The sequence below is a fragment of the Melospiza georgiana genome, chromosome 13, assembly GCF_028018845.1.
Source record: "Melospiza georgiana isolate bMelGeo1 chromosome 13, bMelGeo1.pri, whole genome shotgun sequence".
In the NCBI taxonomy this organism is placed as follows: domain Eukaryota; kingdom Metazoa; phylum Chordata; class Aves; order Passeriformes; family Passerellidae; genus Melospiza; species Melospiza georgiana.
In genome coordinates this window covers 8,331,883-8,356,970 of record NC_080442.1, presented here as the reverse complement: position 1 = coordinate 8,356,970, position 25,088 = coordinate 8,331,883, and the positions used below count along the sequence as shown (strand labels likewise).

Here is a 25,088-nt window from a genome sequence, read left to right as displayed (position 1 = left end):
AGAGTTTCACTAGCTGGTCAAACAGGCATTATTCCAAGACACTAATGTTGTATAGGACTGCTTCCTGGTGGCTGAGACCTCTGATTGGCAAAAGACAGTGGACTTTTCAGTCAGCAAGCTAGTTACCCATGGATGTGGCTCAAGGCTGACACACAGATTGACTGGTTCACACTAATTTACTTCACACAGATTCCATTTATCTCCTAGAAGATCCCCTGGCAGCAGCTTATAATGGCATATCCTAGGATGCCTGCCTGCATGAGTTTTTAAAGCGGCAGAGCTTGATGAATCTAAGTCCAGAAAACAGTTCACAGAGTGAGGACTAGGTGCAATCAAAAAACATCAAGTAGCACAGCTGGGACTTGCTAGCTTGCTTGACTGGTTTGAGCAGCTGAGCATTAACTACGCTTGCTTTCCTGCTGGCAGCCCTGTGTCACTAGGACAAATCGGAGCACTAGGACAGAGGAGCAGAAAAGAGAAGGAAAAAAAAGAGAGGAAAGGAGAAAAAAGAGGGAAAGGAAAGGAAAGGAAAGGAAAGGAAAGGAAAGGAAAGGAAAGGAAAGGAAAGGAAAGGAAAGGAAAGGAAAGGAAAGGAAAGGAAAGGAAAGGAAAGGAAAGGAAAGGAAAGGAAAGGAAAGGAAAGGAAAGGAAAGGAAAGGAAAGGAAAGGAAAGGAAAGGAAAGGAAAGGAAAGGAAAGGAACACAGATTATCGCATCGCATGGCTACTATTTATAGATGCAGGAATAACTGCATCTATAGATTTAATTTTTTTCCAGCCCTAGGATTAATAAAGTAAATAATTCACTGTTACAAAATAATGCATATTTTCAGGCTGCAAATGTGGAAAATTTTCTTTTGGTCATTGTGACAGTTCCTGGGAAAAAGACCTGAATAAAACTAAAGTTGTTCTCATTTCTTTCTTATTGAAAACAAAATATATTCAATGTACAATTCATGTACATTGAAAAATAGTTATCAATATAGTTGATTATTCATTACAGCAATGTGAGCTACATGTCAATGCATTGCCTTGCCCCGATGGAGAACAATAGACTTCAATACATGCAAGTTTGTAAGCAGTATTTTTAAAAGGACTAAAAATAAAAGGACTGAAAATACAGTCTTACACTCTAGCTCTCCAAACTCAGATAGAGCCTATTCTAAAAGTACTTTTTAGAAAGGAAGCAAAAATTAATATTATCAGAGAATAACATTTGGCAGCAAATGTATTGTGAGAGATCCAAAGCACATTTAGTACTTAGAAGGTTAAAGACTCAGCTGTAGTGCTAGTTGATGAAAAAGTAGGATTAAGGCTTTAGTATGAGTCTTGACATGATCATGTTGTCTGCCTGCTGTCTTAAGCTTTGAAAAACAGCTGGGATCATCTTCTTATAAGCTCCAACTCAAAGATGTTTAAGCAGTTCCAAATCCAATTAAACAGAGGTAAATATAAGGAAGGGCCCTACTGAGCCAAATAATCTTATTTTTTTAATGAAAACCAGCATAATTGCAGGTTACACAACTCCTTAATCTCACTTTAAACCTAACAGACTGCTGCCTTGCAGTGCACATGGCAAGTCCAGTTAACGCAAGCATTCTGTATTGGTGCGCTTAATTTTTGATCATTATCCTTTATTATGTTACTTGTAATCCTAAAAGCCTATGATTGTGTCCAGATATTTGGCAAGGATTGTACCTGGATATACAGGGATTCCTCTTCTAAGAGTAATGGATTAATTGGATAGCACTGTATGACTAGTAGATGGTTTGCAGTGAAACTGCTGTGCAGTTTTTAATTTGTGAACTCCACTTCCTTCTCCTTCTGTGCCCATCCTTTAAACAAATTGCCTTTTTGAACATTAGCAGTGTTGCTGGAGTAGCCTATCTATTCTCACCCCTAAGGTGACAATGGATTAGCAATAACACTGCCTTTTGGAGTGGGCTGCTTACTAAAATCCTCTTCATAAAAATTAATGGAAGATATGGAAATGGTATTTTTCACAGGGAATTGCATATTCAATTTAAAAGTAGCTATCTTATGAACACGACCCAATCAGAATATGATTACTTAAAGGCTTAGAGCATTAGACCCTTTATTTTCCATAGAGTCAAAAGATTTTTGAAATGATCATACTGTACCAAGGTATGTATTTCTTACATTAATACATTTAATACCCTAAAAGCAAAAAACACACATAGGTAATCCTTCTACTTTGTCCTATAAATATGTACAAGGACATTCTCCAAGGATGAAAAGGCAAAATCTCATCAGGGACTACTTCAAATACAAGCTCATGTCGGTAAGAGCAAGAAGGAAATTTAAATGATCAGGAGCGGACTGTTTGCAGTAGTTGTGTTACATTATGCATGATTCTTGGCTGCACAGGATTTAATTAATGATTTCCAGTTACATGGCTAAGATTTGTAGCGAATTAGTGTTTAGGGCAGCAAACTAACATCTCACACCATAATTTTGTGATTTTTCCCAAACACCAGTTACTGGGGGTTGCTGTCTCCCTTGTTGTTTTGTAGCTGAAAATCAGTTTTGTATATATGGACAATAAATGTGGGCTCTGTTAGAGAAGCATGAGTTTAGATTAATTTCAAGGCAGTTATTCTCCTGATGCAACTTAGAACAAAATCTGGACTTTGCTATTCTCTGAATTAATGAGCAATATCTGTTGCTATGTGTAAATATCAGAAAGGTGCTTGTTGAACTGTCAGGTGATACATAGTTATATTGGTAATGAATGTGGATCATCTGCTGCAGTTACCACAAAGCAGACAGGTTTGGGAAACAGGCTGTCCACTTCAAGCATCACTGAATGTATCTCCAGAAAACAAATACGACACTTCCCTCAAATGAATAGATAGCAAGAATCTGTGAAGTACTTAATGGGTAAAAGATGACTGCTGCCAAATACTGCACCTTCACCTACACTCAGCCCTATTCTTCAGGCCATCAGCAAGACCTACCTGTAAATGAACAAAAGAGCCTGTAGCCTCTCCTTTGGGACAGGTAATAAATAGGCAAGACAGACACCACAGGCACTTCCAGGAAGCTGGACATCTAAGGAGGGTGACTGACAACTGTCTCTGTGCTCCAGAGGCTGTGTGAGACCACATGCGCAAAGAACTAAAAAGCATGGATCCAAAAAAGGTGACTGATCTGCCTTGCCAGGTAAGACTTTGTACAAGATCACATTCTTATTGGAGTTAGGTGGATAAAGAGCCAAGGAGTAGCACAAGTGTGAGCTTTTTCATGAGCTCTTTGATGCATTCAAGTTTCATGAATATGTGAGGCAAAAATCATCTAGATGGAGAAGTGGCAGGATATTTTAAATATTTTAAAATGTCAAACTTACTTCACTTTGCTTAAATAAGGTTGGTCTAATGTAACAGGCAGCTGCTCAATGCTGCCAAACTGAAAAGTCTGTAATCAGTTTTGGTATTGCTCACTTTCAGTGTAGGACTCAAGCCTCCAGAGGTATTAGGTTAAAAAAAAAAAAAAAGAAGAAAAGTTTTGTTTAGGTACTGTTTTCACTTGTTTGTTAAGTGTTAGCCTTTTTGGGTCTTGAGCCTTTATTCCTCAGGAAGAATGTCTGATCATTAGCTTTTTGTTACTTCTGAAAATAAACATTTCTATTGCTTTTTTATTGCACCTTGTCAAAAGTATCTGGAATACTTTATTTAGGTGTTCTGGAACTTAAGTTTACGAGGGTGTTGTTTATATATGCACATCTATATTCCAATTCACATATAGAAAAGGTAGGTATACACCGACTATTGGGAAATTATCCAGTCCTCTACAAGAAATTGCAAACGGAAGTGTCCTACCAGTCTGCTGCAGATACTTCAAACTGTATTGCTGGAATTCTTCTCTTTTACTGGTTGATTGGTTTCTGTTTCTATTTCCTTTCAACTACCAACTTGTCTGCACATTCAGAGGTGAATCAAGGGTCAGTCATATATATCCTTGTTCATATGGAAGGATAAAAACAAATTTAGTGTTTCAGGACACAAAACTGCCAGTTCAGGAGATCACTGAAGGTTGCACTCCAGCTTGTAAGATGAGTGAAGTGGAAATGCCAAAAGGGCTCCTGCACAAAAAAGGTACAAATGTGCAGCAGGACCTTGACTGCAGTTTCAAAAGCACTGTGCAATGGCTGTAGCATAATTAACAGAAAGCACAGCAGTCTTGTAAAATAAATCACAGAATGCTCACTCTCTTCTTCACCTCTGTGTTGACTAGGTGCACTTTTATAAAAAGCAATAGAGCTGCTCTTGATTTAGCACAATCTGAGTTTGGCCAAGGTGACCGAGATGAAGCAAGCAGTGTAGAAATTCTAATGGATATGTGAAAAGGACAAAAACAGATACTGTAACAGTAGATGACTTTCCATAAGTATGTTCAGAAGAACAGAAGACAAGTTCACTTATAACTGGCACTAAGGAATCTGCATAATATTTTTCAAAATAACCCAAGTAAAATCTGAGCTTCAAAACAGAGCTTCTTATTCCATTGATTTGAGACTGCACAGCTGTAGCACCACAGAATAACTGCTTTCAATTGTTAATTAAATACAGAACCCACTGAAACTCACAGGCACCCCAGTCTTTGCACATCTTTTATCAGATATGACAAATGCAGGTGAACCTCTAGCCCTAAACTGCTCCTGCAACCCAAAGCTTTTTCCACAGGATAATAGCCTACACCTCTGGCAAGAGAGCTCCACACTTTTACACTGCTACAGAATTGCAAGAACTCTTGCGGCAGTCTGTGAAAAAACACCTACTGCGCATATGGCCTGTTGCACTTCAAGAGGGTGCAAACAGATCCACAGCTGTGTAAGGCATTAGTACCTAGGAGTATTAACTTAGTTAGAGACCCTATTTTTCTTAGAAAATATGAAAGGCTAAAACTAGATTTAAATAAGTGTTACAATGGGAAATGGTAAATTCAGTATTAAAAAATTGGGATCAGCAGTATTTACCATACTGTATTGTTATGAAAAACATTACCTCTATCTACCTGGCACTTTTATAGTTGCATACACCTGCTGCCACCTCAGGTTCCATTCCCAGGGAATTACTCATTCAGAGCTACAGGAAAGTGAAAATGTGGTTTAGAAGAACAAATTACTTGATTTGTTTCAGCTCATGAAGACAGCAACCGAGTGTAAATGAATAGGTAGGGCTCACTTTCCTTCTTGTCTTATTTTTTATTCTAATAATGTCACCTCCTAAAAAACTTATTTTTTTAATTGGTTTCTTTTAGACTACACCCTTTTTTTGGATACATATGTTCTGCATGATATTAAAGGCCGGAATAGGATCCAGGGTTAACTCACATATGGCAGCACATGGCCATGTTTCTAGAAGATGCAGAGGGAACACTGAGAACTCTCCACACAGCTCACCTGTACTAAAAATAGGTTACTTGTTTGGGAGCACAGTGTGTATGTAGAAGCAAACAAAAATGATACCTAAAATTACAGAATGCTTGCAAGATACAGACATTATTTATGAACAAGAGAAATGCTGCACTTCAAACACAGGGCAAAATTCTGCATTTCATTAATACCAAATGGCTTTAACTTTCAGTTTAAAACAACCCAACCACAAAAACCCTAAACGTGCCATCAAAACTGCAATGAGTACAAGGCTGTTTTTAAAGCTAAGGAATCTGTTAAAAGGACTCCTGCACCCTGTTACAACTCTCCCCACAACAATCAGACTTTCATCTTACCATATTTAGAAGAAAACACTTCATTCCAACCAAATGTTATGCACACCTTGACATCTTACTAGCATACACTTTTTCTCTCCTACAAGAAATATCAAAAGAAGAGGGCTAATAACCTTACTGAATACTAAGGAGTGACAGAGCTGCATTTACAAAGGTGATTGACTACAGGTATTTGAAATGCTAGAAATACAGTATTTGCAACAATTTGAGTATCTACACAAATACAGATGTTCAGGGGTTTTTAAATATAACCTTATCACTACTTTTTCATAGCAATTTTCTTCATTTATGTGCATATGATTGGTCATATTTAAGATAGGTACAAATACTATTATTTAAAGAATTTATTTTACAGCAACATTTAAGAAACCATAAATTTATGTCAGTATTACCAGAGGAAATCAATTTCTATGAAAGCTGTATATTTGCAATACATTGTTGAAGTATATATTGCATTAATACTTCACTGTGCTTCTAAGCGTTAATATAGGTTATTTGTTTATTACTACGTCAAGGTTATTCATCATATGCAGTGTCAGAAAGCACAAGCTGACATCTCATATTGTCTGCTTCAAGGGCAAGACCAATGTGACCTTTGGCTCCTTCTTTTAAAAAGGATGAAATCATTCCAGAGGGATAATGCTGAACTGCACAGCTCCCTTCAAGAATCAATCTGCCATTTATGGTTTCCAATTTTCCATACTGTAGTATGGCTTGTTAAGATCTCATGGCTAATTTTCTCTTCAAAGTTTAGTGTTCAAAAATTCCCCAAATATCTTTCTTACTGCAATGTCACTTATGCTTACTATTTTAATCATCACAGAATTAAAATTTCAGATCATCAGCTCTTTTTAATTTTGCTAGGGTGCTTCTGGATTCTGTCTGGACTAAAATCATGCTGACCAGTGACTTCCTAGATCTAGATCACACCTTGAATCAAAAATATTTTAGATTCAATGGTTTTTTTCTTTCTAGATTCTGTTAAAATCTGCAAGAAAAAGTCTTCATATTTATTGACTTTTCTTGCTTTACCATGCTTCTAAGCTCTCCTATATTCAACTGACACAGGTGTGCAAGTGATGGTAGAAGATACAGTTACCAGTGAAAACCCATCAGAAATAGAAATAGCTAATAGGTAACTGTGCAAAAATATGGGAGTGATAAAAATGAGAGGTCATCTGTTAACTATGGAGCTGTGCCTTCAGCTGCCTCTGTACCACGCCAGGGGAAAGCAGATGCACAATCAAATCATGACCTAGATGTGAAGCTACGTGTATTATTTCACAAGGATGACAAGGTGCCTCCAGGATCTTGAAACATATTTGAACAGGCAACTCTTCCAACTTCATCAACCTCAAAGTAAGTACATTTTTGGAGAGAGAGGGATGAGATTAACATGTATTGGTAATTTTATTATCTGTGTGTGATACTGATTTCACTATAAAATTCAACCAAGGAGAATGCAGCATTCTTTGACCTAGCTGATAAAAGGTCAGAAAGCAATTTTGAATAATAAATGAGACCTGCTGACCTCATGACCCAAGTCTGGCAGGGTCAGCAGCAGCCCTCTCACCAGATGCTGATGGCAGATATACAAACGCAGACAGCTCAACTAATGAGCTTCCCGGATAAAGGTTTTAGATCCAGTGACATTTAAGTGCTATGCAGTATATAAAATAAACTTACAAATAATCTGTGCCATAAAAAATTAAAGTGATATTTACAGTGAGGTGCAATATGACGTACTTTGTAATCTTCACTACAATGATTATTTTACTGCTTCTCCTAGGTGGCCATTAACCAGAAAATATAATACCTGACTAACACTTCCTCTAAGGTCTTTTCACGCTTATATGGCTCCCATTCAGTGGATGTACTTCGAAAAGGCAGACTATGATAGTACATTTTCTTGGCACCTCATTCAATAAAAGTCAACAAAAATTACTTTTAAGACAAGTTTGAATTTATTTTATTTAAATTCAAACCAACATATTTCTCCCTAGTGACTAAAGGCAGGCTTAAGGTATTGTAAGACCAAGAACTATTTTCTTCGCATTGCTTCATGAACACTTCCCCACAGAAATGAGTTACACAGTACATGGTTTCTGGAGAGGGAAGTGTGCTAAAATTCATTCTCTCCCCTAACTTATATTTCACTCTGCAAATGTCTTATTTCATTCCAGAGCTCAGAAACCCTGAGTTTCAACATCACCCTGGGTGCTGGGTCTGAGTTCCATGAGCTATCATCTCATTCCTCAGGTATATAACCACTGCTTTTTTGAATTTGTAGGAATATAACTATATATTTATGTTCTGCATGAACTAGCAGTCTAAGGCCAAATTTCTAAATATCATTTTTGAGAACTGATTTGTAAGGAAAGATAATTGATTAGGTTCTCTTCATCAGCAAATAATTAACCATGAATACAATTAACTACAGCAACCACAAAAATTAGTTTTTCTTCTTTTTAAAGTCACTATTATTAATTATATGGAAGATGTCTTTTAGCCACTTACTGAAGTCTAGAGACTACATTAAAAATGCCACAGAAAAATTATTATGCTCTATTTAATTCTGTGTTCCTTTGCATAACCAATTTTAACTTATACAACTGGTGTTTAAAAGTCAGAAAAATTAAAATACTAGCTGGAGATGGAGGAAAAATACTGTCCCATTTCATTGAAGAGGAATCTGAGACACTAGGTTACATGAAGAAATATTTTCTTTTAAACTTCCTAAAGTTTCAGCCTTTCAATTTAATTGCATTCCTGCATGGTCTTGAATTGTGAAAAAGGATAAAGAATGATTAGCTGATATAATTTTGTCAAACAATATGTATACTTCTACAATATTATTTCCCATTTATCTCCTCTTTCAGCTAACCAGCTTTTTAAATTACATTTATATTGTTAATTTTTTTTGCCTGTATCTAAGGTGTCCTCTATTTAGGCCATAGCTTTTCAGAGTCAGTAAAAAAGAACATGAGCTCTCCAAAAGGCCTCCCAATCAATGTACACAATAAATTTGTAATATCTGCAGTGTTATTTACATTCTTCTTATATCTTCACTGTACATCAGCTCTTCTGAGTGCCACTGTACTACAACTTTTGACTGAAATGTTACCCCTGACATTTATAGATGGAATTTACCTACCCAGTGGTGACTGGCATACCACTAGGGAGAGAGCATCTGTATCCTTCTGATCCAGGGGCTGCCAGGAGCCATTCAGATCTTTTTAATCAGTGCTGATTAAGGCAAGTCAGATGACTACCCTGAAATTTATCACCGCTTCTAAAGACCTTGTAGCTACCAGTAGCTTGGGTAGCTCGTGCAAGGGATTGTCTTGGCCACTTGCCTTTCCTCTGCACTTGTGAGGACTTTGCAAGGGGAATTACACACTGTCTCTACATAATCTATCCCAATTTTTCACTGAGTCAAGTGTGTGCTCAGAATACAATTTTGGGACTTCAGTACTTCGTGCAGATACCAATTAAACTCATTGTTAGTGAACCCAGCTTCCAAATCTTAGTGCATTCATTTAGGGGACCAGTAACAGTAACCAGCTCCTGCACTCTCAGCCTGCATGCAATTGAAATAGAATTTGATTATAAACATATTAAATTATAAAAGTTGCTCAAAAATCTGCCTGCAGCTTTGCCTCATGTATTTAAAAGAGCAGTAGCTTCCACTACCAAGAAAGATTTTCTTACTGCATCTAGTGCATCAGTAAAATGTACTCAGTCTTGATGCTTCGATTTCTGTCTTGCCGCTAGACAATTATGTATATTGTAAGTCTGCTAGATTTCCTTAAAACATTACATTCAATTCGCCTTAAAATGGCTTCTCCATTTCATAACTATAAGAGTACAAGGAATTTTGGAAGTCAAGAGCTGTTCACAGTAGCTTCATACCAATTTTCCCAGAACAAGACACTGCAAAGCTGTGCATCAGCAGAACCTTCTGCCTGGCAGAGTAAATCTTTCATTACATAAATCAGCTGGACTTATGTTAATTATTTACTGGTGAAATAGTGCAAAGCAGAACAGTGCAATCTGGAATTAGATTCAGGGTTTGGAGATACATCTCTTAATGAACACCTGAAAATGTAATCAAAGAGAGAGAGAAGGACTCATGAGATCCATCCAGTGGGATCACCTATGAGCAGAAATTCCATTTAGCTTTGCTCAGCAAAAGAAAACAAATGCAAATAATAGAGTTGATCTCACTACAGGCTTGCAAGGACATATGTATGGAAAAGAGAATCAGAAAAATTACTGTACCCAACTGGTACTATAATAACAGGAAACTGTTCTCTTTTAGAAAACCATCCTAGACAGGTAGCACGCACTAAAATTGTTAAACAAATCTAGCTGTATTTTGATGTACCCTTTGCCCCTGCACCATTGTAGTGACAGCTAATGCATGATGGGCTGCTCTTTTCCACTGCTTGTCCTGCTTTTCATGCAATACAACACCACCATCCCATTTCATTTTTTATTCTGCACATTTATGCTGTGACTACATCCACCAAAGGATCCATTTTACCACTGTACTCTAAATGAAGAATGTGTAAATTAGTTCTGATCACTAAAAATCAACATGCTTTTCAGAGTGTACAATATTTATTCTTTTTAACCTGGAATAGCTTATTCCCAAAAGCAATTAACATGCCTTATGCTCTTTCCTCTCCTCCTCCTAAACTCGCTACAAAGAAAACTAGAAATTAGATTTTCATCTTGGTATGTTTTATCCAAATACAGGCCAAAAATCAAAGCCCTGGCTGCCAGAGTTCTAGCAAAATTATGCTTGAGAGGAGTCCCATTCACTTAGAGCAGCTTCTGCTGTGGCTTTCATTTTCTTTTAAGTAATTACATATGTCACTTTTCCTTGAAAAGATTGTTTTATTTTGATTCTGAATGTGTACTACAGTTTTGCAACCTGAATGAACTAATCAGTTGTGAATTTTCAAAGTAGAACTTGTACATTATCACAGTAATAAACATACTGTAATAATTTTTCTTTTTTTAATTTCAAAGAAACAGTTTCTCTGCATATAAGTTCCAAGATGTCTAACAACCTAAAACGTAAAGCTTTTACTTGTATTCTGGTTTAGGGACATTAATTACTATGACAGATTTTATAAACATTTTGTCATAAGTCATCATATTTTCTCAGTTCTTACACTGCACTTAATTTTTAGTCTTCTCTTTTGAATTTCACTTAGGACTGACTCGCATACATACATCTATAAAAGTATTAGAGATTTATACTTCTTGTTCATACAGATTCCCTTTAATTTTATTTTTTATACTAGGCAGCTTATTCACTGAGTAAAATCTAGTTTTCTAGGAGTCCATTGTATGTAGGGAAGCTTTCAAATATTACCATGGCCACAGGATAATTGAAAAAAAAAGATAATCAGAGCCTCTGGAATGAATAATAATGGGTAAAAAAAGACGTTTCTGATGAAAACAATTAGTTACAAGCACTACGAGTTGAAATTCAGTTCAGTGTTAAAGAGACAGTTTAGAAGCACATGGTACATTTATCACAGCTCCACAGACAAGTTATTGAGCTGTCTGTGAAAAACAGAGCCAAACAGGAAAGCTTTCAGCAGAAAGCAGTGGTTGAGGTCCTTGATTGATAGAGTTAGATGATGCAAAGCTGTCTGATGGCCTTTCTGCAAAATAAAGTGAAGGAACTCAAGGTCTTTCATGACGATCTCTGACCACAGATGAACAGCTACTTTATTACAGCACAGATTGAGGTTGCACCTTAGTCCATATTCTGCCACTTTTGGATGCACACGGTTAACTTTACCAACAATCCACTGTGTTTAACATAAGTGTCTGCCATCTTTATACCATTTTAAAAGGGCAGCAGATTGCAGTAGTTAGAAGCTTAACCTCTTTTCTGTTTAACTGTGGTGATTGAAAAAATATAATCAGTTTCATCACAGGGTTCTTATTGCAGTGATAGGGCTGATTGTTCAGGGGGAAGTGCTTCATTAAAAAGATAGAGATAAATCCCTGCTATGTGTAAGAGCCAAAATCTACCCATGCTTCCTCCCTCAGAAAGGAACTAATTTACTTTTTCCAAAATGTAAATCCTATCTTCCTAAAGATTTGGCGGTGATTCCAATCTTCACTGATGTGATGCTACAGGTATCATAGAACACATCTTTGCAAAGCCTGAGAACAATTATAGCACATTTGCTTTCAGCAGAAATTGAATACTTATCTCCATGATTGTGATGTTTAACAAAAAATTTTTTAGAAAAAGATACTACACTACCTGACCAATATAAAGTACTTACAATCACCCAAACAACCCTGACTTGGGGAGCACAGTTCAGACAAGAGCAGTGACTTCTATTCACAGTAGAAATTGAGGATATTTTGTCTGGGTTCTCACAGCTGCCTGTGATTCACACTGGCTAAGGCTGCACTGCCTGCTTCATTTCGAAGTACAACCTAGAGACAAATAGTATGACCCAGTCACTTCTACACTTACCACACTGACTGACACTTCTGATTTTAGAAAAACAAAAAATTCCACAAAGAACTTTTGAGTACAGGGGTTTAACTGAGGGCTATATTCTAGTTAAAGTTTCTATTAGCTTAATTAGCTAATGGGGTCGCTAAAGCAACTTTCCAGAAGTTACTCTCATTCACTCTCTTCAAATGCCCTTTGAAGAAAAATATGTTTCCAGATATTTAAAGTCATTTCTCCTTAATTATAGGTCTCTTTCCCTCATTGACAAGGCCAAAGTAGAGTCCTGGACTAAACAATTGCTGTAGGCTTCTTCCAAATGAACTATTCCAGTCTAGGGCAATTTATATTTGAAATGCTTCAATTCATCCTCGCATTCATTTGTAACTTTGTTCTAGGTTTACTCTCTCAGCTCTAGTGCTCCACTGTGAGCATCCTCAGAGCAGAACAAGTTACATTAAAGCAGAACACATCTCTCCCCAGGAAGTGTCTCAGTAAAGAACCAAAGTGTCATTGATGGCAAAAGCCTCAGTTCTAACAAGGACAGGTTCATATATTCAGACACTGTCTACAAGAATCATTCAGTTTTCTAACATTTTCTGTCCTGCAGTGATGAGTCTTGCTAATACCAACACATCTACTCCCCATGTCTTTGACATCCTTGGTTTTAAAGTCAGTGTTAATCACTACTCCCCAAACTCTCTTCCTCAGAATACCTTTTTCTTTCCATTACCTTAGTTTAACATTTACTTTAGAGGCTGCTGCCTAAATTGTCTGGATATGGAATTCAGTGTGTCATCCATCAAAGGACTGACAAGACGAAGTCTGCCCTGAAATTCTGACTTTTGAATTCACAGAACTGCCTAGCTCCTTTTTCATGGTTGAAGTGGTATACAGATACTATGACCTATGTACTCAGCTTTCAACTCAGTTATTTCACCATTTTTACAATACAATATACCAGTAGTAGTTTTAAATTTTAACATTTTAAACACCTCACTTGATGTTATTTGGTTGGATCTATTCTGAGTGCTGAAACAAATGCTGCAAGTCTTACAGGATTTTTATGCAAAATGAGAGAGCATTATCTCCTGTATCATAAAAGACTCCTGAGCACAGTGCCACCTAAAACTTCCTAAAAAGCAAGACGCTCTCAATTTCCTAGATTTGATACTGGTCCAACAGAGTTGAGGAAAATAAAAACAACACTGAGTGCTGTCAGTAGAGACAGGCGCTGGGGAATAAAAAAATATTTCCGTCTTAAACTTTAAACTGATGTTACGTGTTTCTACCCACAAAACTGTAAACAACTTCTAAAGCATTTAAGATGATCTCAGAGTAGTCTTTCTCTCTGATTAACATTAAACACGTTTTGACACACTAGAGGCTGAACTATGAAAAGGATTGCTTTACTATACCTGAGTTGCAGAAGTTCAATCTTGAAATAAAAAACCCTTTAAAAACAAAACACCATGTCTGATTCATATAAATAAAGGTGTTTTAAAAACATGTATTGACTTTTCCATGTTATTAAGCTTTTTAGATGAATCCAGTTGTTAAATGGTTGTTCTAGTAACTGGCCTGTCATCTGGAAATGTTCTTAGATTGTTTTTTTGACACAATGTCCCTGCAGAAAGTTGGGCAGTGTGACACAGAGAGCACAGGTTTGCCTATCACACTGATTACTTGATGTAATAGTAAGCAAGCTTAAGTGAACTGTGTGTCTTCAATCTTTCCAATCACTTAGGGATGGGCACCAGAGGATACCATCCATCATCCATGGCCTGAAACATATGGTGCATCAGCAATCTTAGGCTGACCTAAATGATAGTAAAAGCTGCTATGCTGTTCACAATAAGGAATTGTTGTGCACTGAATTACAGGATTGTGATTAGATTGCTAACATGGCCAACTTGATGTATAAGTGAAGTGTCCAGGAAAGATATTCCCTAGGATCCTTTGAAGATTAATTTATACCCTTGAAATGTGCACCAATCACAGAATGAAAAAATATGTCAAGGTATTTTTCTTGTGAACAAAAAAAGCACTGCAGTGGTAACAGCTATTAATTTATTTTTGGCAGTTTTAGCTAACAGAATTCAATAAACAAGGTTCTTAAAGGTTTTTGTTTTGTTGCAAGGTTTTTACTGCTTGACTTCTAAAAGCATGGAGTTCTACAACAATATCTTTTATAAGGGGTCAGTTCCCCTCACATTCTATTCTAAAATCTCATAAAGAATTGTAAGTATTACACAAAGGCAGCAAGAAAAAGACTGAAAATTCTTCATTTTGTATTATTGTATTACTATGTAATGGGCATGTAAATACACTGCAATACTATGTACTTATTTTTAAGCTAAAAAACATACACACTTGACCACTGATCCCAAAATTATCAATTTTGTCTCTCCATAAATTAGATTATGCTTGTCATGTTATTCATTCATCATTTTAGGAAAAAATAACCCACATCACAGAGCCAAGGCTTCAACTGCATTATCAACTTCGGTGCGACTCGGGGCAGGGGGCAACAAGGAAAGGGGGAGTTATTTTTCTAGAGTAGCTCTAGCCCTTAAATCCTCTTTAATTAGTAAAACAGAGATAGTGAAAAGCACATTTTCGGAAGCACAGGTAAAGAGTGAAAAAGAACATTATCTTATAACAGATATGAGCTGTATTAGAATGTAACTAAAAACCAACACACATTTGCGCTGACCATCCAAGACCATTCAAAAACCAACTTAGTCTAGGCTGGAGTACATTACTCCCTTGTAAGATACTGAACTTTAAAGAAATTGTTTTGCAAATATGCCTACCATATGCAATTATCATGAGAAGACTGGAAAAAATGGTCTTTTCTGTCCCATCTTCCAGTCTATTTTTTTTTTTTTGGTGACTTGCTTTGCTTTTCCTGGAACATGTGAGGCAGATGTGCCTGCTGTGCCTGTTAGCTCACACCTTCTGCTGGTGCATTTACTTTATTTCTAATGTGCTTGTAACCAGTGTAAGTCCTTAACCATGTACAAGTTCTATTTTAAAACATTCCTAACCACGCAACTGAAACATGAAATTTCATTACATAAAAGCACAGGTTTAAAGTCATGGACTTTTTTTTTTTTTTACTATTCCCCAATATAATCTGCTGACAGAAGTGTAATTCATATAATACACTATATATCACACCTTGACACAGATAACAATGGTCACTAGTGAAAGGAAGCCCTATTGAACCTTTCAAGAGTACATACTAATTAAATAATAAATTTCTTCCTGTGCATTGAGAATGGCCTTAATCTGCTAAAAATATCTGAGACACACCTATTAGAACAATTTGCCTAAAACACCAAAATGCTACTTTTCACTTAAAACACAAGCTAGGACCAGTGACTGCTTAACTTACATTAAAAAAAAAGATTGTATTTTCAGTCAAGACAAAGACTTATGTTCATTGCCAGCATTAAACTTGACAGTTTGGTGAGATGCAAAACCCTGACAGCACTTAATGTCCAAAAGAAACAGAATAATTTTTAGCATTACCATATTATTAGTACATTAAATTGAGCTTGCATGCTTTAATGATGTCAGATAGGTTTTGCTTCTCTCTTTTTACACTTCTGAAGAGAAAAAGAAAGGAAAAAAGAAATCCAAAACCTATTCAGATAAATGAGTGGTAGAGAGGAAAGAATACACAGACAAGGTACTAATTATTCTACAGGACATACTTCCTGGATTCAGGTTCCTACTTCACCCTCTTCACTAGGCTATCTGAACATCTCCTAGTAGTGCAGCAGGTGATGTGACTAACATCCATCATAGGAGAACAATAGTGGCACCTGGTCTTTAGGGAATTAGTGATACATATCTTCAGTGTGATATAAGTTGGATTTTTCCAAGAGTAGGGAGAAAAAATTCTTCAGCTTAAACTTCCTCAGATACACCAGAAAGCTTTCTGTATTCTTTAATTCTACTTCATTTGAATAGTCATCTTTACCAGCAATGCAACTGAAGAACTAAAACATGATGCTGAAGTAAGATAGGATACTTGGTGGACATAACTTTGGTCCTTAAAGCATACAGGGAAATGTTAAATATGAACAAGCCATGAGAGAATGAGAAAATACTGAACATCTTAAGATTCAAAATCTGGAAGTCATTGTGTGCTGATTGGTTCCATGCACCATGCAAATATGAATTACTATTTCTCTTAATGATGCTCATTTGTTTTGAAACAACACTGAGTTTACTTTTATTTAACAAAGAGAAACAGATTCTATCTACGAGACAGGAAATACAAAGAGATGCATTAAACCTTCTAAAAATGTGTACAGGTGCAGAAGTGCACCTAGAGATGAACACATGGCCCATCCTGAAATTTAACAGCTCTGTTGAGAGAGATTCTAGTGGTGATGGATATACGTACCTCCAACTGGTTCAATATTTTCTTGATAAAGAATACTTTTCTTGGTAGGAAAGAAAGGCTTGTTTTGAGCTATTTCCATTTTTTGTTTGCTGAGACAGGTGCCTTGATCTCATTATTAGAGACAAGCACTGTTCAGTTGTGTCAATTTGCTGTGTGCTAGCTGGGAATCTCTATTTCCATACTAATAATGACTTGTATAAATAAAGTAGTTTTACCTTTCAGCATGTTTTTCACAAAACATGTAATGAAAAATTTCCATCTTAGTGAAAACTATTGGGAGCAGCTTGAAGTAATTTCTCTTTCTGCAAGTTTTTTTTAAACAAACAAAACTATTAAAACATTTAACTTGTCTTACTGCCAGATAATATTAGTAATTCTGTTGGTTCGATATTTGCATGATTAATTTTATAATTTCATTCCAAATAAGGTAGGTGAGTCTGTTAATCTGGAATTCAAGGAAAGAAACATTTCAAATATATGCAGTTATAGACCAAGTTCAGGAAGTCATTCTGTATCTCCTAAAAGTTTAAAAAATATAAGATGCAAAATTCAAAGGTACCTTGCTTCATGTATCATAAAAAAATGCCTTAAATAAATTGTAATCCCATTACATGACAGAAAACTAACTAAAGCATGACAAAAATTGTTCACTGCACGCTGCAGATTGTTCTGCCTTCACTACTGCCCAGTAGAAGCCATAGGTAACTGCAGTCAAAATGTCTCAGAAAGATTTTATTCCCCATGATAAGGAAAATTCAGAAAACAGAGCCTGAAGAAAATATTGCCAAACTCTTGCAAACATTTTTCATGCATGCCAGCAATATAATCATATGTTGTTGAGAAGAGAACTTCTGCCTGGGGGTCATCCCTTTATCCATGCTGTTCTGAACCACTCCTCTCTCAGAAAGGCATCCAGCTCTACAATCTTTCTAGGGTAGAACCTATTTAAGTCTTTCCTGCCCTATGTGTTCCCATAGTATCCTACATAAATATCGAACACCAAAGAAATTAATAAAAATAGTATCAGGAGATTACAAAACATTAATACAGCACAGAAAAACTCTAGATGATGTCTTATAAATAATAACAAGGTATTCTAATACTGTGTTACCTATGGCTGTTAGCACAGAGCTCAGTTTCAGTTTTAATTATGGACTATACACAGTTCTACTTTTTCTCCCACCTCAGCCTGCCTCTCATATTAGGCCCATCTAGAAAATCTCCAGCTTTGCAAGAACTATTTGCGCAAAAAATTCTAGGGGAAGCGCTAGAATTTAAGTAATCTACTTTTGCTATTTTATTCACAAGATTTTACAGAGGCTGAGTGAGCAAAAAAGCACAGAGAAATAGGGAAACATCACTAAGGCCATCATTCTGTCCTCTTTATTGTCTACACTCCTTAACAGTGTGGACAATAAAGAGGACAGAGTCTGAGCAGTTAGAGATTACTACCAAATTAAAACAGCAGGACAAACTTCAAAATATAACCTAACGAAGGTGAAAACCTCCAGGTTTTGCTCTTTCTACCTTTGTGAATAAAGTCTGTGAACACTGTGTTCAACTAAGACCAATGATACAGGCAAGGAGACATTCAGACTAAGGAAACAAGATGTGACAATGAGTTGCTCCTCAAAAAAAACCCAAACCAAAAAAAAACCCCAAACCCAACAAAAGAAGAAAAACAAACCAAAACCAACCAGTATAAGACAGTCTTAGAGGAGACTAAGTAACAAGGAGTATTTGCAGTTCCTTCACACATTATTTTGAAGCCCCAAGTCAGAACTGTGAAATCTAAGATGAGCATTGCACTTTATCTCACCGAATGAATTTCTAAATAAGCAGAAGAGACTAAAAATGAACCAACTATAATTTTATATGTCTGTATTAACAGCTCCTCCCCCCCAAAGTATTTATCTTTAAATATTTAAATAGAGCATTAGAAATTCTTTGCATTCAGTAAACACTGAAAAAGCACATAGAAATCAAAACTGACTAAAGTTTATTCCACATTTGAATTTAGAATATATGTGATCCTTATGCCTCCTTGACCAGTGAATCCTATCTATCCTAATGTTTTGTAGGAGTCTGAGATGGCGCCTTTTGAATTTGATTTTGTGTAAAAATACACACCAAATCTGATTTCTTCTACATTAAGGAGTCCTCTGGTAAAATATATGACGCATGGAATGAAATAAGCTGTAGTTCTAGAATGAGTCTTTAAGCTTACTTCCTTTAGTACTTGACCATTAATATTAAAGACTACTGGATCAAACTACAGTTTTAATTGGATATATAGGACATGATACAGTGGTATAGTTAAACTGCAAGTTGGATGCTAAAATATGGCATTGATTTGTATTCTTTTACTGGAAATATTTGTAATATGAAACTAGGATACAATATACTCATTTGTAATGCATATTCCATACAGAGGAAAGCTACTGCTGTCACCAGGTTATGCCCAAAGTACATTCTTCAAATAAATGTTAGATTAATTGGTTTGCTGTTTCTCAGTCTAAAATGAGATTACAGATTAATCTAATTCACATTAATAATGATGAAATGTTGATTATACAATTCCTACACTGCTTATTGCTAATGCACACACACAAAACTGGCCTGCACATAATTTTTCAAAATAGCCTGATGTCTAATAATTTAATGAATTGTTACATATAGGAACTTGCCCAAAAGCACAAAATACAAGCTCCACCTAAAACCTTTGTTTTATTGGATGAAATGTTTGTGCTAAAAAGAAGACCAGATTGGATAAAGAAATTTCATTTTGGAGATAATTTACTGATTCCTCAGGTTCTGTTGGAGTTTTCTGCACATTTAGTATCTCACCAGAACACAAGCAATATAAATTATATAAAAGTGTCTATAGTTGAACTGTGTCAGTGCATTTATCCCCCAAAAAGTTGCTTCCCCAGCAGCCAGGCAACAGAAGTTTTCTGTTATAACTTTTGTTGGCATCAGTGATCCAAATGGGTTAATGCTCCAAGTCAGGATTATCTTTTGGGTCTTTGATTGTTCAAATACAGAGTCAGAATGCATATCTGCACTAATATGAAAAGGAAGTAGGTTATAACAAGATGACAATGCGAAAGAATATATCAGAGACAGAGCAACCCTCCTCTTTGGCTGCACTTCCTTGACAAAACCTTCAGACAGCAAGCAGGCAAGGAGTTTCATCTGCTATGTAAAAAGACAGACACAGAATTATTTCCTAAGAGCTGACATAAAAAAGTCATCTGCAACTGGACAGGTTTCTGAAAGGCTGACAATGGAAGTGTTTAAAGCCCTGTGCCGCAGGTCACTATTCCTCTCTAGCGAGCAGGAGCTGTTATATCCCACCCTGCATTGATTTACCATTACTGAACGGATTCCTCATTTTAACAAAACATATCGTTAGATTCTAGGTAAGTCTTTGACGATTCTTTACACTGGCCTATGGAATTCAATTGCCACCATTAATTTCACTATGGTATTTATCAGCAGAAGCTTTTTTCCTGCATGAACCAATTTATTTAATTGAATAGTTTAAAGGGCTCCAAAACCACATACAAAAGATGAGGTTATAGCTAACAGCTTTCAAATATACTTAAAAGTCTGAATCATTAGCAGTTGCTTAAACTAGGAATTTTTAAGTGCAAGCCAGAATTTATTGCAAACTAGTCTCAGTGTTCTGATTTTTTCACATTTCATTTTTTCACAAATACAGCAGGCAGTTAAAATATTATGCTATATTTAGGAATAAAGCCTATACTTTGCTGTCCTTCCACTTTTCCAGTTTTTGGCACTCCTGGAATATCACATGCATCATTTCCTCAATTTATTAACTGAGTATTAAGTTCCTAAACACATTTATTCACCACAATTTTTTAAAAATGGTAAATAAATCCAGTTCCTCAAATTTGACAAAAAACTGAGGCACACAGTTCCAAAAGAAATGGAATGCTGTAATGCTGTTCCAGATAAGAAATTTTTGGCTCCCTATGTATTAGAAGAAACAGGCATCAAAGGATGGCACATGGGAAACTGCTTCAGTGCAGTAGCTATTGGGAAATTGCAGTACTACACACAAAATGCACCTTAACTGTGCAAATATTTTGATATTTCCACAAAAAAAGGAAAAAAAAAATCCGTAGATGACTCATTGCTGAATGCCCTGAGGATAAGCAATGAGTTACCACTGAGAAAGATACAGGTTCAGATCTACTCCAGGAGGGAATATCCAATTTCTTTGTGTCCAATCAGTGGGCTAGGGAATGACAACAGTGGTATTATCCCCACACTTCCTCTGATCAAAGAAGTTCTGCACATGACTTGGTATGGATTAGGTATGTATGCCATAAGATCAAACATTACAAATGAAAAATGAATGCCAGCATAGTTCCCTTTAGCTTTATGCTATGTGGATATAAAAGTGGATAAATAAATTTTCAAGACCTGAAAATCACTGCCTGTGACTCACATGAGAGTAGAAAACAACCATACTGACAACCTGTTAAATGGTACTATTAACCTGAGATTATTGCTGTGTAGAAAAAGGCACGAAGGGATAAAGTCCAATATACTTTTTCAGAATTAAGATGAATGTCAAAAAAATTAGGGAAAACCTAAGCTTCTTTGAAGAACTGAAGAAAACCTTGCAGAAATCAATAGTAAGATTGCTATCAATATGTTTGGAACAGGTCCAAAATTATTATCTCTGACATTAACATAAAGAAATTGCAGCTGTTTGCATTTATAATTCCTTTTAGCAACAATGGAAGAATGTACTAGGACAGAATAGAGTTAACCCTTTCTCTGGCATGCTTTACATGCACAGTTTGGGTTTTTTAAATTCCTTATGCTGGTTTCTGAAGAAATATGAGTTTGGTGACTTGGGTTTTTTCTTTTGTTGTGGTTTTTGCTTGTTTGGAGTTTTTAATTCAAATAAGCAATTCTGTCTGTACGGACCCACAGAAAGATATGGCGTTTTAAATTATTCATCAAGTGAAACTGTTGTCTACATTTAATCACCCTTAGCCATGAAGTAAGGATGCAGGAGCTTCAAAGGAATAAGTACCTTTCTAAAAAAAAAAAAAAAAAAAAAAAGCCCTAATTATATATTATGAACTTTAAAGATTAAAACTGAATGGAAAATTCTAAAAGTTTGTATTAAAAAAAAAACAAAACAACCTTCTATTCAGTTCCATGGAAATTTGTTGAGTTAAATAAGATTAAACATCTCTAGATCTAACTTCTTAATTCCAAGTAAAGAAAAATGCAGTGCAATACAATGCAATGATGATGGCAGCCAAGATTCAGATTCTTTTACTTTGGATCAGAGGGCACAAAGCCAGTCTTGAACTATAACTTAAAAACCCAAAACAATATTTAATCTTTACCTTGATATTGCACAAGATGCCAACTACTGTACAGCCCATAAATAGAGGATATTTAATAAATTATGACATATCTATTCCACTGGTCATGGACTTACTCCTGCATGGGTTTTTAATAATTTCTGCATTTCATTTCAAGACACAAATAATTATACTTTTTCATATATTAGTAATCATAAAATGATTTGTTCAATTCCCTATAAACTCATCAAGTTTTACAATACATATGTCAAAACCCTACAAGCCAAAACAAGAATACTTCTGCTATTACATATTGTGATAAATAATGGAACAAACATAAGTGGAAATGAAAACAAAAAGAAGTCTAATGTAATATTAAATACAGTGCAAAATCTCTTTTCCAGTCATTCTGTATGTTTTCTGCCTCTTTCAGACTACACTAAATTCTGAATATGTAAAAACATCCACTCTTCTTTGCAGCATGTATTTACATAGTTCAGATCATGAAGCATGAAAAATTCATAGCCAGTACAAATTTTTATGCCTGTTGTTCTCCTATCAAAGCAACTTTCTAGATGTTTTTTGAATAACCACAAATAATTAGGTTAAGAACAAAATTACAGTAAAAACTATCTGTTACTAGACATACAAAAAAATCCCCCTTTCAGAGAGTGGAAGTAACTCCGCTGAATTCATAACTTGTTTGAGACTTAATTAGAATTAAACATCAATTGACTACTAAAATCATACCAGCACTTTTTATGTAACAGAAATGTTTTTTTCATCTATTACAGAAAGTTTGGAAATAAACCCAAAGATCTAAACACATCTGGAGTTTAAAGATACCTGTATTTTCAACTTTCAATTAGTTCAATTTTAACTGTAAATCTCTGTCAAAATACTTGATTGAAATATGCCCTGAAAATTCAGGAAATTGAAAATTAGGTCCATACATGAGCTTTAAAGCTGGGGCTGCTTTAGTTACAATGCAGGTTGAGCCAAACCACATTAAAAAATTATTTGAAACAATATTAAATTGTAAGCAAAGTATAAACTCATATATGACAATCACTGAAAGTGTTTTTCATTTCAAAGTTATAGAGACACCTCTTTGTATTGTGGCCTGAAGCAAGTATCACTGATCATTTTTAGTATGCTGGAACAAGGATATTGGTAACAAATTTTCATGACAGACACATACACTCAATGAGATAATAAATTAGTTTCCCAAGTGAAGGCTCACTAATAAGATTGGATCTAAAATTTAGGTCACTTAATTTTAAGACTCAGCTAATGGGCTAAAAAAAAAAGAGTATAACTCCATAACATAAATTCAGGTTCAATCTTTTTTATCATAAACATTAGCACCATTGTAAAGTTGCAAAGAGTAAGCTTCTTGTAAAATGAAATGATCTAATTGTAAAATGCATTTGATATCTCCTTGCATGGAGGTTATTTCTAAAAGAAAAATAAAATATTCTGTATTACATTATGAAGTTATAAAATTTGAGCAATTAATTTTTAGTGCTGTGTAAGGTCTGATGTCACTGGAAAGATAAATTTGTAAAACTTCTTTCCAATATGATTTATTGATTCTATTTCAAATACAGTGCTTCTTTTATTTGCAAATACCAGACCTATTATACAATCAAAGAAACTTCACCTTTTCTTCTTTAGTATTCAGAGGTGATGAGAGAGTGTGAAAGTCCTTTAACTCCTTGACAATCATATGAGAAAACTCCTAGCCTGATAGGCCATTTGGCTTGTCTCACACAGAAATAAAGTATTGTGAGCTCTACTCCCAGCTTGCTCTGCCTTCTAGAGGAAGTTCTTTTAAAATTATATACCAACAAATTTTCCACTTACAAAGAAAAGAAAATTTTCTGAGAGGGATGTTTTACAAGGTTCTATAGTGATAGAACAAGGGGGAGTATTTAAAGTGAAAGAGGATAGATTTAGCTTAAACATAAGGAAGAAATTCTTTATTGTAAATCTGTGAGGCACTGGAGCAGGTTGCCTGAAATTGTGGACGGCCCATCCTTGGGAGTGTTCAAAGCCAGACTGAACAAAGCCTTAAGCATCCTGGTCAAGTGGAAGGTGGCCCTACCCATGTCAGGCAGTTGGAACTAGATGATTTCTAAGGTCCTTCCAAATCCAAACCACTCTATTATTTTTAATGTATTGCAAATCCCTCTCCTCAGTCTTTGAGAGTGTCCAAAACTTACCATTTCCATTCTCTACTGTGGCCAATGGCTGTCTGCAAATTGCTGTCTTTCTCAAGGGATTAATAGTCCTCTGAACTTCTGCCAGCAGCACTGCTTGCATTGCTTCAACAATCTGTCATAAATGCAAATTATGATTGGATGATATCAGTATCTCAAGTATTTATCAAAGTATTTGACAATTTTAACCAACTTGCACAAACTCTTGAGATTGTCCTGGTGAATGTCATTAGAAAAATAAGTCTTTCAGACAGTGTTAATCATGTGTCTACATTCACACTGAGGAAAAAAAAGGTTACCTAGATGGCAATAAAATAGTGTAAGTTGTCAGTCAGGACTGCTTCCCAATAAACATTCATTTTCTTTAATGTGAAATCTAGAATTATTCACCTACTGCCTCCTTGATTTCAAGGATAAACAATTACTAACAAAATACGCTAGTAAAACACAAGGTGATAACAGCCAACAAGTACCTTCATTCTTTCTTTCTGATGTGTGCAAAAGTGCTTGATAGACTGAATAATGACCTTGTGGGTGACTTTTGACTATTTTAGAATTTCTGGCATCTAATGTCTCTGATAAAATTAAAGAACATTTTGTCATTAGGAGTGATGCTCTGTTCCTCTAGCTCAAACATAATACTCCCAAAATTTTGTCTAACACAGAGGGAAATATCATTCCTCAAACCCCTCTTATGGAAAAAAAAACATCCACTGGAGTTGTGAGCAGCCTGTAAATGGCATTTGCAGTAGCTGATGTACCTCATGCGGGCATTAGGACAATGCAGTGTGGACACTGACTGAGTTAATACTACCCTTCAGTCTAGCACAGGGGTACCATATAAACTAA

At 35.7% G+C, this 25,088-nt stretch overlaps 1 protein-coding gene across 1 annotated transcript in view; it reads right to left on the bottom strand.

The window, feature by feature from the left end:
• The window catches only part of WDR72 (WD repeat domain 72), an 87,995-nt gene that overhangs the window by 13,593 nt on the left and 49,314 nt on the right, over positions 1-25,088 (bottom strand). The window contains exon 17 of the mRNA XM_058033559.1: positions 24,243-24,354. Coding sequence (XP_057889542.1) covers positions 24,243-24,354 — 112 coding nt within the window. The remainder of the gene's footprint in view (positions 1-24,242; positions 24,355-25,088) is intronic.